Source organism: Pelodiscus sinensis, chromosome 1, assembly GCF_052426305.1.
Source record: "Pelodiscus sinensis isolate ZL-2025 chromosome 1, ASM5242630v1, whole genome shotgun sequence".
NCBI lineage: Eukaryota > Metazoa > Chordata > Testudines > Trionychidae > Pelodiscus > Pelodiscus sinensis.
In genome coordinates, this window is record NC_143052.1 from 132,052,602 (window position 1) to 132,067,843 (window position 15,242).

Consider the following 15,242-nt stretch of genomic DNA (forward strand, 5'->3'; position numbering starts at 1 on the left):
AACCAAGATGATTGAGGGATGCATTACCTTTTACAGAGTAGAGTAACAACATCATCTTCTCATGACAGCTTTCTTCAGCGTCTCAGTTGACACAAGTTTCACAGCAGTTCCACAGTTTGACACCAGAGGTAATATGTTCTACTAAAGTGAACACACTAAAGTGATTCTTGAAGAATAGGTATTGTTTAGTAATCTTCCTACTTAATTCCATTAAATCTATTATATTGATCCTCTTTATTATACACTCCCTCATTATGAAATGTAAGCATTTGGCCTCAAGATCTATTTCAGAGAAAGAGAATGTGCAGTATTTTTATTTTTTACACAACTCTTTCCCAATTACTTTTTTCTCTTCAAATAATTTAAGTAATTTAATAGCTGAAAATTCTTTCTACCCTGCAAAAGAAAACTAACTGGGTGAATGTAAACATTGAAGGCAAATAAACTGTTCTGAAAGGTATTTCTCTAGCTCTAATACAAGAGTAGTGCTTTCCTGGGACAGTGTGTGGACAGCTGTTGCAATATTTGTGATGATCTATGAACTTCTGTAAGTTCAAATACAAAGGTAACCTTTTTTTGGAAGGATTATTCTACATGTATAAACATTTACATTACAATAAGAAAGGACATGCTAATTTATTCACAAGAGACTTGTGGCCTTCACAAAGTTCATAGCATCATAGAATCATAGAGCTGGAAGAGACCTCAGGAGGTCATCAAGTCCAGTCCCCTACCAAAGGCAGGACCAATCCCATTTAAATCAACCCAGCCAGGGCTTTGTCAAGCCGAGACTTAAAAACCTCTAGGGATGGAGACTCCACTACTTCCCTAGGTAACCCATTCCAGTGCTTCACCACCCTTCTAGTGAAATAGTTTTTCCTAATATCCAATCTGGACCTCTCCCACCGCAACTTGAGACCATTGTTCCTTGTTCTGCCATCCATCACTACTGTGAACAGCCTTTCTCCAGCCTGTTTGGAACCTCCCTTAAGGAAGTTGAAGGCTGCTATCAAATCCCCCCTCGCTCTTCTCTTCTGCAGATTAAATAGACCCAACTCCCTCAGCCTCTCCTCGTAGGTCATATGCGCCAGACCCCTAATCATTTTGTTAGCCCTCTGCTGGACCCTCTCTAATGCGTCCACATCCTTTCTATAGTAGGGGGCCCGGAACTGGACACAATACTCCAGATGTGGCCTCACCAGAGCCGAACAAAGAGGAATAATCACATCTCTGGATCTCCTGGCAGTGCTCCTCTTAATGCAACCTAATATGCCATTAGCCTTCTTGGCTACAAGGGCACACGGTTGACTCATATCCAGCTTCTCATCCACTGTAATCCCCAGGTCCTTTTCTGCAGAACTGCTACTTAGACAGTCGGTCCCCAGCCTGTAACAATGCTTGGGATTCTTCCGTCCCAAGTGCAGGACTCTACACTTGTCCTTGTTGAATCTCATCAGATTTCTTATGGCCCAATGCTCCAATTTGTCTAACTCACTCTGAACCCTATCCCTGCCCTCCAATGTATCTACCTCTCCCCCTAGCTTAGTGTCATCCACAAACTTTGCTGAGGGTGCAATACATCCCCTCATCCAGGTCATTAATAAAGATGTTGAACAAAACCAGTTCCAGAACTGAACTGGGCACTCTGCTAGAAATCGACTGCCATCCTGACATGGAGCCATTGATCACTACCCACTGGGCCTGACCTTCCAGCCAGCTTTCTATTCAATCCACATTCCCTTAACTTGCTGGCAAGAATATTGTGAGAGACCATATCAAAAGCCTTGCTAAAGTCAAGGTATTCCAGTTGCGCTTTCGCCTTCCTGATAACTCCCTTGCATTCTTGAGCTATACATTTATACCTCTCCCTAGTTATCTGCAAGTTTCCACTTTTTGTAAACTCCATTTTCGTGTTTAATTTCACCAAGGATTTCCCCAGTAAGCCAATCTGGTCTCCTATCATATTTGCCTCTCTTGCTACGCGTTGAGACTTTCCCACTCCCCTCAGGGTTTTGGTCACCGTCCCCCAACAAAACTAGTTTAAAGCCCTCCTCACTAGCTTTCCAATCCTGCCTGCGAAGATGCTCCTTCCTCTCTTTGTTAGGTGGATTCCATCTCTTCCTAACAATCCTTGTGCCCGGAATATAGTCCCATGGTCAAAGAAACCAATGCCCTCTTTCCGACACCACTTGCGCAACCACGCATTTACTTCCTTAATTTGACAATCCCACCCAGTCCTTTCCCTTCAAAGGGAGGATGGACACGAACATCACTTGCGCTCCGAATTCTTTGATCCTTCTTCCCAACTCTACGTAATCTGCAGTAACCTGCTCAAGTTCATTCTTGGCCGTATTGTTAGTTCCCACATAGAGAAGCAGAAAGGGGTAGCGATCCAAAGGTTTGATCAGTTTTTTAAGTCTCTCGGTCACATCCTGAGTTTGAGCTCCCAGTAAGTAGCACACCTCTCGAGATTCCAGGTCCAGAAGGCAGATGGATGGCTCAGTCCCTCTTAGGAGGGAGTCCCTGACCACCACCACCCACCTTCTTCTTTTGGGGGTGGTGTTCGTGGATCCCTCATCCCTGGAACTATGCATTCCATGCCTTCCAGTAGAAGTGGTTCCCTTCTGATTTCTTCCTTGTGAGGTCCCTTCCAAAGCATTCACTATTGCAGAGCCTGTGGAGAGAGCCTGAAAGTAATTACTTACCTCTGTAGCAATGGGGGAATTCCTGTGCTGGCCTTTTTTTCCGTCTAGAAGTTACATGCTGCCAGTTCTCTTCCTCGTTCTGTACTGCCGTCTCTGGCTCTTCCGCCTTCCTTGCTTGCAGGATTAAATGCTGCCTTCTACTGAGGAAGTCTTCATCCTCTCTGATCGATCTGAGGGTTGACACTTGGGCCTCCAGTCCTCTAATTTTTTCCTCCAAAATGGCGACCAGCTTGCACTTAGTGCAGATGAAATCTCTTCTTTCTTCTGGAAGGAAGACAAACATGGCACATTCTGTGCAGGTAACAGCAGAACTATCACTATCCATACCTGCTGTCCTAAAAAAGGGTTTAAAGGAAAGGCAAGAGTACCTCTTCCCCTTCCCTCTCCCCTTCTAAATTCCCTGTTTGCAATCACTTGTTCTCAAGGTGCCTGGTCACTGACTCACTCCTTTAGAAAGCCCTGGATTGTCTGATAGTCCCTCCCCCACCAAGACTCGGCCAATCAGCAGAGGCTTCTGGATTTCAAACTTTAAGTAGAAGCCAACAGTTTCCAGCTGCCAGTCACAGCAGACACTCCGTGTGGGGGGCGGGGGCAGGGAAAGGGAAAAGGGAAAAAAAAACCACACACACCACACTCACAAACACAAACTCAGCACACAGCAAGAAAGTCCCAAACACAACATACACTACAGACAGCCACTTCCCTCAAGAGTCCTGTAGTCACTTCTCCCTTACCTGGAGAACTCCCTCTCTAAACTCTCTGTTTGCAATCACCTGTTCACAAGCTGCCTGGTCGCTGATTCACTCCTTTGTAAAGCTCTGGACTGCCTGATAGTCCCTCCACCACCACCACAACTCAGCCAAGTTATGATATATTTCTCATATTTTGAGATTTTTAAAGAAGTCTTCTATTGATAATATATTGTATGAGGTCTCATTGAAATCTATCAGCATGATAGATGGCAGAACAAGGAGCAATGGTCTCAAGTTACAGTGGTAGAGGTCTAGGTTGGATATTAGGAAAAACTATTTCCCTAGGAGGGTGGTGAAGCACTGGGATGGGTTACCTAGGGAGGTTGTGGAATCTCCATCCCTAGAGGTGTTTAAGTCTCAGCTTGTCAAAACCCTGGTGGGTAGATTTAGTTGGGATTGGTCCTGCCTTGGGCAGGGGGCTGGACTTGATGGCCTCCTGAGGTCTCTTCCAGCTCTATAATTGTGTGATTCGATAATCTGCATATTGAAAAAATGCCAAGTACATACAGAAAAGTAATATGCTTATTTCCAGTGTATAGACAAGTTACTGTACAAAATGATCCCCATATTGTTACATTTTCCAAAAGGCAATGAAATGTAAGAATGGACATCTGGGTCAGACCAATGTCCATCTGACCCAGTAACTTGTCTTCCAGTAGTGGCCAATGCCATATGCTTTTGAGAAAATCAGCAGAATAGGATAAATACAGAATGATCCAAACCTGTTTTGAAACTCAGTTACTGACTGACAGTTGTTATAATCAAAGATTGAATTTTAGTACAATTCAATTTAGCAATGGAAATGTACACAGATTTAAAGATTTAAATCCTTCCAGAAAGCAAAAAGCAATTTAGCATTCTTTATTTACAAGGCTTAATTTAGGCTGGCTGCTAATATTTTCTTTCTTTGCAAGCTACATCTGACTAGAATTGGTGGAATTTGGTAAATCTGTGAAGGTATTTTTAAACCACCTGTCACTGTAGTAGCCAATCAGTAGCAATTTGGGTTAGTAACACACTGAACACTCTAGGAATTAATTGTGCACTGTCTTTTGGGGAAAAAGTTTTTAGTTTTCAGAGATCACTTCAAGCATCAGCATCTTGTGAGTTGCCTGTGCAATAGAGATTTATTCTTATTTTTTGTTAGCTATCTTACATGGTTGTAATCCTGGAGTAGTTGTTTGAAAAATAAATTCCAGATCTCATACAGGTAATTGAATTAATGCATACTTTGAAAGTCACTAGTCCATGCTGCTCTAAGGAATGTAGGTATTTGAGCACCTGCAGAATAGAGGTAGAAAAGGGGTCCAAGTCGTGTTGCAGACATCAACACAAGGGCTGTGTCCAGACTCAGGGGTTTTTTCGGGAAAAGTAGCCTTTTTCCGAAAAAACTTCACCTGCGTCTAGACTGCAGCCGCGTTCTTTCGAAATTAAATCGAAAGAACGCGGCTTTTCTTTCGACGGCGGTAAACCTCATTTCACGAGGAAGAACGCCTTCTTTCGAAAGTGCTTCTTTCGAAAGAAGGCGTTCTTGAATGTAAATAGGGCTTCTTTGAAAGAGAGCATCCAGACTCACTGGGTGCTTTCTTTCGAAAAAGCGGCTTGCTCTTTCGAAAGTTCCGCGTGCAGTCTAGACGCTCTCTTTCGAAAGAGCTCTTTTGAAAGAGGCTTGCAGTCTAGACATAGCCAAGATGTGTTTCCATTTGGCCAAATATGCAAGCTTGATAGAGGGCTTCCTGGTACTAAGAAGCACATGTTGGACCCATTCCTAGCAGGCCTATTTGGCTGGATTCAGTCATTAAGCTCCCATGCTATGAGGTGGAGGGAGCACAGGTCCAGGTGGTGCAGATTTCCATGATTCTGCATGATGAGGTCTAAAAGCAAAGGAAGCAGAACTGATGGGTGTATTGACAGCTCCAGGAGTGTGGCCTACCAATGTTGATGAGCCCAAGCCGGGGCTAGTGGGATGCTATCTATCCTGACTCTGCGGATCTTGAGGAGCACCTTGTGAACCAATGGAAATGGAGGAAAGAAATACAACAGGCCAGTGTGCCATGGGCTCAGAAATGCGTCTATCACCTACCCTGGGCCAAGTTTCCTCAGTGAGCAGAAGCGTGGGCACTTCCAGCTGTCCTGGGTAGCAAAGAGGTCTACCTTTGGAAAATGGTGTGCAGGATCTCCAGCCAGATGAACCACTCAGGAGAGAAGAACCAGAAGCTGAAGTGATCCGCCAGATGGTTCTGGGCCCATGGCAGGTATAACACCTCCAGGTGAATAAAGTGGGCAACACACAAGTCCCAAGAGTTTCTTGGCAGAGTGGAAAAGTCCATGCGCTGGCTTGTTTGTTGATGTCATACTTCGCAGTCATATTGTCGGACATGACTACCATATATCTCCCCTGAATATGAGGGAGAAAGGCCAGACATGCAAGGCGAATTTCCATGAGTTCCTAGACGTTGGTATGGAGGGACATCTGGGTCATCATTGAGAAGTGATGCTCTGGAAGAAAGGCCCGTGCCGCGGTGGTGTCAAGTACTGCCCTGATGAATTTGATCCTTTGTGTGGGCATAATGGTTGGCTTCCTGAGGTTTGAGTAACATGCTGAGTTGTTGCAGGGTATTCTAGGTAAAGATGACATGCAGCCCCACCTAATGATATGAACAGCCCCTCAAAAGCCAGGTGTTCAAGTAGGGGAAGATAAGGATTCAGTATTGCCATTGGAAGGCTACCACCATGACCAGGCACTTGGTAAATACCTGGGGCACTGTAGATAGCCCAAAGGGGAAGGCAGTAAACTGGAAATGGTTATCGCCCACTAGAAGATGAAGGTAGAGTCTCTGTGAAAGCTTGATCAAAAGATAGATATAGGCATCCATCAAATCCCCTGGATCCAGTAAGGGGCATGATGGAGCTCAGAGAAACTTGCAGGTGGCAATGAATTTGCTGAGCTCCCTTACATCCAGGATGTGTTAGAGATCACATTTCACCGTAGGGGTGAGGAAGTAGTGGAGGTACAAACCCCTGCCCCTGAAACCCTGAAGGACCTCCTTCACTGACCCAAAGCTCAGGAGCATTCGTACCTCCTGGAGAAGCAGTTGCTCATGAAAGGGGTCCTGAAGGAGGGACAGGAGGAAGAGGGGAGGGTGACAGGACAGGAGGGAGAGGAACGGGTTACAGTAGTTTCTCTCCACAATCTGGAGGACCCAACTGTCTGAGGTGATTTGAGATCTGGCACAGTGGAAATGGTTTAGTCTGTCAAGAAAAGGCTCCATTAGTATCAGTACTCCATTCTCAGGCACACCTTCAAAAGGCTTGCTTGGATCCCAAGGAGGGCTTGGACTGTTCCTGGTTATTACCAGATCATGGGCTAGACAGCTTTTGGAGGTAATACAGAGGATGTCTACATGAGAAATCAGTCCTTGGATGAAATGACAAAGGCCTCTGCAAACGCTGGGATTTAAAAGCACTGTGTAACTGTTGTATGCATGCCCAAGGACTTCACAGTATTATGCAAGTCTTTGAGGCTATGCAGCCTTGAGTTTATCTGGTCTGCCAAGAGGTCCCATAGGCATAGATCAGTCTGATACCACCGAGACTTTCTGGATTGATACCAGCAATCCAGATCGAGAAAGTCAACAGGGTGCCAAGCTGGTAATCAGTATAGGGCCCCTTGACACTGTGTCTTGATGACAACGAAGTATGATGTGCTGGAATTGGGACCTTCCATGGGACTGACACCAATGTAGAAATTGCTTTGGGAACCCAGAATGTGAAGCATGCTGAGAGGGATCGGTGCTCAGATCAAAACCATGATCTGCACCAAGACCAGGAAGAATACCAAGAACGAGACTGCTGTCTTGAGCAGGACCAGAGAAAAGAGCAGGAATGGCAAGAAATGTGCAAGCAGGACACTTGTGTTGAGGATGTTGTGGCAAAGGCAGGTGCTGAGGCAATGCCATATAATCCAAAGTGTGGTGCCAGGGCAGGGATGACCATCTCTGGGGCCGTAGATTCTCTGGACCATGGTTCCAGTCCAATGAGACATGCTCTGAAGAGTGACGTTGAGATTAAGGGCAGTGCCGTAAATGCTGAGAAAACTGGAGCTTGACGTGTGCTGGTGCCTCTGCTGCTATGACGTCCCTTGATGCTTATCTCTGTGGGAGCAGTTGGAATGTGGAGAGAGTAGCAAACCAGAACAGGACTAGTTCAACCAGAAGCTTTCAAGTGGGAATGGCTCAGAGAACTGGCTGCGAGTGCAGTGCCACAAGTCAGACTCTGTAGTGGGGCGGAGTGACTGCCCACTGGTCCCAAAGGTAGGCAGCACCTGACCAGAAAGAAGGGTCAAGAATATAAAAGGCCTGCCAGAAAGGCCAGTGAAGCCCCAGCAACTGAAGGAGCCAGCATCCTCCCCTGTGCCCCCAAAGGAGGAGTTGGACCTGGGGAAGCTGAGGACTGGCCTGGGCCACAGGGCCCCACAACTGAGTGACTACTGGGAAGGACTGCTTACCAGGCCAGAAGTTCCCAAGCGAAGGAGTCCAGAGGACTTGCACTGGACCCAGGTACAGCGTGAAGGGGAGTGTGGAAAGAGCTCAGGGATAGCTGACCAGTGTTTGGCTGGGCCAGAGACAGGTCAGCTTGTTGTGATGCGGATCCTTGCTGACCCAGCAGCAGACTGCCCTGCTGCTACCAGGGCCCTGGGCTGGGATGCAGTGGAGTGGGTAGGCCTGCATCCCCCCGCCATGCCACTCTTGGGTGGCAGTTTCCCCTTCGGCTGTTCCAGAGCAGCATCCTGCATCTACCGGACCCCCACCTGAGTAAGGGGATCCAGCTGGGTGCTCCTCTCTGAACTATTTGCCTGTCCCCCAACCCTAAACCAAGGCCGGACTCTGAACTGTTTATTTGCCTGCTGCCCTGCCCTGAGCAAGGGGCTTGGCTTCTGAACTATGTGCCTGCCGCCCACCCTGAGCAAAGGCTTGGGTTCATTTTCCTGCCCACAGCTATTTGAGACTGTGGGCTGCCCCAGCACTAATTCCCTGGAAAGACTACGCCTGTTGTAGTGGGGCGAAGTGGCCACCTACTGACCCTGAGGGGGAGGAGCCCCTCCCTGAACCCTACAGGGCTACAGATGGACACTGCAAGTCACACCAAAGGTGCCAGGACTTCAAGTGTGCCAGTATGCCGATTGTGGGGGTACTAGAGCAGGAGTAAGGGGGACCCAACATGATCAGCTTTTCCTGTGAAAGTTGTTGGGTGTAGGCCTGTCTCAAGAAGACTGGGTAATCTTGATAAAGTCCCACCTAACCTTGAACATGTTCAGCGTGGAGACGAGGCTCACAGGCACTACCTCTGGACTCCGGAAATCCAGGACAGTCAGGCTCACCACACAAATGGAGCCAAGTACCTCCATGCCATGGGGATGAGGATCCTCAGTATCCACTGATACAGATAGATTGGGGACCAGAGGTGCGAATAATAACAAGAATGTAGGTTTGACTATCTTAGAACACTCTGCTAGGGAGCAAGATTGACAGAAAATTTGACAGAATCGTCCACATCAAATGTGCTCAGGACCTAGCTATTTGTGATGATCTGAGCACAGTCATGGTAGAAGTGGCATAGAAAGTTCCCAAATGGAGAGACGGGGGGAGGCAGGGAGCAAAAATCCAGGATTTGGGCTGGTGCTCTGCCCTTGCATACACCGTCAAAAGTCCAACTTATAGACTGAAGGCTGTTTCAAATTAGTCTGGCCTGGGTCTGAAGAGGATTGAAAGGGCCACCATTGCTCACTGTTTTTGTTTCTTCTCTGAGTATAGTCCTGCTTAGGGGAACCAGGGAAGAAGCAAATGGGGCTGCAGCTTAAAGGGTTTCCTTTCAGGCAATGGCGTAAGAATACAGAGTGACTCAAAAGTAGCCTAGGAATCTGTCAGACTATGTAGTTTGGTGGCTGTCTTTTCCGAGAGAGTTTCCACACAATTCAATGAGAGATCTTGAATTGTGTTCTGGACTTCTGAGGGGAGTCAAAATACCTGAATCTAGTCACTGTGTCACATAACAATAGCTGTGGCTATGGTTCTTATCACCAAATCAGCTTAGTCCAGTGCCACCTGGAGGGAGTTACGAGCTACCATTCTGCCTTCTTCCAGGACCGCAGCAAACTCTTGTTGAGACTCAGTCGGAAGAACTGTAATGTAGATAATATGTTCCAGGAGTTGTACTCACTCCAGCTCAGCAGCCTGTTGAATCAATATGTGAACATGGCACCTCCATTGAGTAAACCTTACGACCAAACAGATCCAGTTTCTTAGCCTCTTTATTATATAGGACCTTTTCTGGCTGTCCCTGCTTTTCTTTGTGGTTTACAATGTCAACCAAGAGGGACCCAGGCAGGGAGAGAGTAAATACAAAATGGTTACTAATCTTTTCTAACTGTTGTTTTTGGAGATGCATTACTCATGTTCATTCCAATTCAGGTGTGTGTGTGTCATGTGGACAGCTGTAGCCAGACAGGAACCCCCCTGTAACATCCATCTTTGCTTGCCTGAAGCATACAGGGCACACAGAGCAGTAAAAGCCTTGAACAGAAGGCCCGGATATGCAGGCTGCTGTGACCCTGAATGGCTGTAAACAGAGATACGCCAATTGCTGACCAAGAGGCTGCAGAGGAGTGCCCTTGACTGAAACCCATATTGATACGAACACACAGCCGTCCACGGGGGGAGGAATCTCTCGCCCAGTAAAAAAATGTCCAGTACTCACAATTTAGTTATCTCTCTTGCAAGTGTAAATTAAGTGGAAACTTGCTTATAAAAACTGGCGTCACAAAGACAGACCAGTACAATTTGGCATCTTAGATAAGAAAGAGGATACGGGCCCCTATGGGTATAAAGATGGGTCCAGCAGCACACTTACTCTGAGTGTCAGTCTACCATCCTATAACAATGCTTGGGATTCTTCCGTCCCAAGTGTAGGACTCATCAGATTTCTTTTGGCCCAATCCTCTAATCTGTTCAGGTCACTCTGAACCCTATCCCTGCCCTTCAGCGTATTTACCTCTCCCCCTAACTTAGTGTAATTTGCAAACTTGCTGAGGGTGCAATCCATCCCCTCATCCAGGTCATTATTAAAAACTGGTCTTAGAATAAATCCTTGGGGCACTCCGCTAGAAACTGATCACCAACCTGACATCAAGCCATTGATCACTATCCATTGGGACCGACAGTCTAGCCAGATTTCTATCCATCTTACTGTGCATTTATCCAATCCATATTCCCTTAACTTGCCGGCAAGAGTATTGTGGGAGACTGTTATAACAGTTTTACTAAAGTCAAGGTATATCACATCCACTGACTTTCCCATATCCACAGAGCCAGCTGCCTCATCATAGAAGCTAATCAGATTGGTCAGGCATGACTTGCCCTTCATGAATCCTTGTTGGCTATTCGTGATCACTTTCCCCTCTTCCAAGTGCTTCAAAATGGATTTCTTGAGGTTCCACTTCATGATTTTTCCAGGGATTGAGGTAAGGCTGACTGGTCTATAGTTCTCTGGATTGTCCTTTTCCCCCTTTTTAAAGATGGGCACTACATTTGCCTTTTTCCTGTCATCCGGGATCTCTCTCAATCTCCACAAGTTTTCAAAGATAAGGGCCAAAGGTTCTGCAGTGACTTTTGCCAACTCCCTCAGTATCCTCGGTTGCATTAAATCTGAACCCAAGGATTTGTGTATGTGTAGCTTTTCTTAATAGTTTTTAACCTTGTTCTTTCTCCACCAAGAGCTGTCCACCTTCTTCCCGTACTGACTTGACTAGTGCAGTAGTCTGGGAGCTAACCTCGCCTGTGAAGACAGAGGCAAAGAAAGCATTGAGTACTTCAGCTTTTCCCACATCATGTCACTAGGTTACCACCCTCATCCAATAAGGATCTCACACCTTCTCTGATCACCCTCTTATTGCTAACATGCCTGTAGTAACCTTTCTTGTTACCCTTCATATCCCATGCTAGCTTCATTTCCACTTATGCTTTTGCCTTCCTGAGCATTCTTCCTCTTCATTCTTGAGCAATATATTTATACTCCTGCCTAGTCATCTGTCCAAGTTTCTTCTACTTATAAGCTTCTTTTTTGTGTTGAAGTCACTAAGGATTTCCCTGTAAGCCAATCTGGTCGCCTACCATATTTGTTTTTCTTACTGTGCATCAGGATGGTTTCTTCCTATGCCTTTAATAAGGCTTCTTTAAATACTGCCAGACTCTCTTGGTTAGCTGGATCCCATCTCTTCTGAACAATCATTGTGCTCAGAACAGAATCCAATGTTCCAAGAAACCAAAGCCCTCTTTCCAACACCACCTGCTCAACCACGCATTTACTTCTACGATTCCCTCCCTTTGAGGCATCTGGCATTGCCACTGCAGGCAGACAGGATACTTGTCTAGTTGGACTTTTGGTCTCACCCAGTATGGCCGTTCTTATGTTCAGAACAAAAACAATCCTATTCAACTTGTTTCTCTACATATATGTGATTTTAGTCTGCCAAGAAATTAAAAGTTCAGAACCTTGAAGAACCAAACTGGTAGTTAAGCTAGAAAGACTAGAGTCAATAATTTATTTTTATAAGACTGAAAGTGTAGGTCTAGCATGTTTATGATAAGATTTAATTGGACTTATTTTTTAAACGAGTGAAATTTAGTATAAATAAAAAAGAATAAAAAAATCCAATTTAAATTTAAAAATCTATTTATTTGGTTTTTTTTTAAATAATCATTGATTTTATCTACCTTGTCCTTCACTCAGAAAGGACTGTATTAAGTTCACAAACAAATGCCTTCTTGACTAATTCTGCTGCAAAAATTGGATTTTATTTTGTGTTCTAAAGCAGTCTAAATTTTCGTGTTCTCTTCAAAAGAGACTATTTGCCATTGCAGTTTGACAGTAGATTTTATGCTGGTATTAGAAAAACTCCAAGTATAGTAGATTTAATGCTGTATAATAATATATTTTAGAATATTGTAGTCAAAAGCACTATTCCTGCTGAAAGTTAAGTGTGCTTATGTGTTTGCAAGTTAAGGACTTTATAGGGTATGTATTATGGTAGCCTGAGAGCAAGAGGCTTCAAAAGCCTTGTAGAAGGCAGATATACGGGGAGCTGGATATGTGGTTTTATGTTCCCTGAATAGGCTGCCAGAGACTGAGGTATAGCAAATACCACACCTTAAGCCCATCTGGCATTAGCCTAAGAAGAAAGCTAGTTAGCACACCTGTTGCCAGTTAAGGCTGATGGGTACACTATAAAAAGCCTCTCCCTCAGGTAAGCTAGAGAGAAGGAAGGAGATGAACGCAGGAGGACAACCTGTTAACTAGGGGTGTTCCTGGACACCAGGGAGGAGGTACCTGGGGAGTGGTTGGGGAAGTGGCCCAAGGAGGGGCCTGCATTCCAGTGGGGCAGGAGTCTAGCCTCATAAGCTTACTCAGGGCTGCCCCATGGGGCCCTGGTCTGGAACCCGGAGCAAGTGGGTGAGACTGGGTTCCCCCCAACTTTTCTCTTGGCTGGTCGGGTATTGGCAAGCAGAACCACTGGCCCTCAAATCCTGGACTGACCAATGATGAAAAGAACTCTCGGAGCAGGGTACCCTTGCCTACTTGGCAGTAGTAGGGACACTGTGAGCCTCTGAGGCTCATACAAAGACCCTGCCAAAAAGAGCAGAACACAGGGGACTTAGCCCCAACTTGCCACAGTATGTATGTATGTATGTATTTTAATAGTATAAGATTATACATTTATTTTCATGTATTGGTTTTTGATCTTATGAAATATTATTTTTACTGGTACTATACATATGATTTCAGGTTACTATAATCTTCACTTAAACAGCATGTTCCCTGATTTGCTGTCCAATTGTCTTGACATAAACACATGGCATCAATACTTTCCATTAATAACTTAGGTTTCCATCAAGCTCAGATTTTTTTTAAAGACAAACCACATCTTTCGCGTGCTTTTCTTGATTTCTTGAAAAACATAGATAAAAGGATTTTAATTAGAAACAGCGATGATAGATTATATAAGCAGACATAGACTACTTGGTCACTTACTGTCAGCATTTGCTGTCTCCCTAAAAATGTTTTAAATTACAAGAAAATTGAAAGAAAGCAGCAACTTTTGTTCTCATCTTCTAACCTTAAAATGTTAGTGTCCAAATGGTTTGTATAGATACAAATATTTAGAGTTGCTCTCTTTCATATAGATTTATATTCAAATTATAGTTATTAGAAGCACACCTTATGTTAAAATCCACAGTTGTATTTAAATGAATGCTATTTATTGTACCATGATTTTGTAAGAATAATTATTATTTGGGTGGCATAGCCCAGCTAATTAATATACATTTTATTTTATTTTGTGTACATAACATTGAGGAAAAATAATAGAAAATAATTAATTTCTAGATATGTCTCATTTTACAGTGCTCTTCATTGTTGTTGATATTACGGGACTAATCTGTATGTAATGTAACCAGTTCTACAGGTGGGACCTCCCTGGTCTGGTATCCTTGGGATCTGAACAGTCCCAAACCATGGAGTTTGCCAGAGCAGGGGATGTCAAGGCTCCCTGCTGGCTGCTGTTCCTGTTCCTGGGGGCCAGCCCTAGTTGTGCTCCACGCCACCAGCCCCACTCCTTTCAGCCCTGTTGGGGTTTTGCTTTTGCCTGGGGCCAGGGCTGCACTCACCAGTCCTTCTGCCTCCCTGCTGTGCCTGCCCCAGCAGGGGCTGTGTTCCCCACTACATTGGAGCTGCTGCCATCCACCCTGTTGAAGCTGTGCTCCCCACTGCTAGCCCGGCCTACCCTATGCTCCTGAACTGGGCCCACTGGTGCTGTCTGGTCTAGCAGTATCCATGGTCTGGGGGCACCATGGATGTTGTGAGACCAGAAAGTCATGGATTTTAGAAGTTCAACCGGTAGTTTTTCCAGTCATCATGTAAGGAAAATACGTATTTAGTTAACAGTGTTTCACCAACTCTTTTCCTTGTGTTGCAGTGAGGCTAGAATTTAATAATATTATCATCTTCTTTTATAGCATCAGAGACTTCTTGACATGCTGGATACAGAGAAGGAAGTTTTTGCACAAAAAGTAGAAGAAGCTTTGATGCAGCAATCACAAAAACATAAGGTAAAGCTTTGAGTACAACAAGTTCTTGATCCTATACCAGAGAAGTCAGTAGGACCTTTGCCATTTACTTGGAGTAGGATTAGGCTCAGAATATTTTCAGTCTTTGAACCAAATTCTACCCATACATCATAATCTACGTTGCAACTTTATTTTGCTTATTATTTTCAGGAAGCACTGGAAAAGTGTTTGGAGGAAGAGCGGAATAAAAGTGAAGAGGCTTTGGCAGCAGCTGCTAAGGTAATTCCAGTTAAATAGTAGATATACAATATAAATACCATGTGTTCCATTCAGTAGTGTCATATTTAGGAATTGGGCTCTGATTCTAAGACTAGATTCAGTATGTCTAGGTCCATGATTTCTACTGTGTTTAAAAAGGGTCATAAATCATGAGGCCTTCTAGAAGATTTAGAGGCTATCATTGAAATCTGCTAACTGCTGATACAAAATGTAATTTCTATTATTCCATTAATTATAGTAGTTCCACTATTAACTTACCTCTTTCATAATATTGAGTCTTTGGGACATTACGGGGTAGTTATTTGAGGTATCTAAATAAAACAATCTGTTTTCATAGTCTCCAGCTGACAGCAGTGGTGGTATGTTTTTGTTTTGTTTTTAAGTGC

General features: G+C 44.6%; 1 protein-coding gene across 11 annotated transcripts in view; it reads left to right on the forward strand.

The window, feature by feature from the left end:
* The window catches only part of CCDC91 (coiled-coil domain containing 91), a 518,367-nt gene that overhangs the window by 203,564 nt on the left and 299,561 nt on the right, over positions 1-15,242 (forward strand). For all 11 annotated transcript variants that reach the window (XM_089771336.1, XM_089771314.1, XM_075901346.2 and 8 more), the window contains 2 exons: positions 14,527-14,619; positions 14,788-14,856. In XM_089771336.1, coding sequence (XP_089627462.1) covers positions 14,527-14,619; positions 14,788-14,856 — 162 coding nt within the window. The remainder of the gene's footprint in view (positions 1-14,526; positions 14,620-14,787; positions 14,857-15,242) is intronic.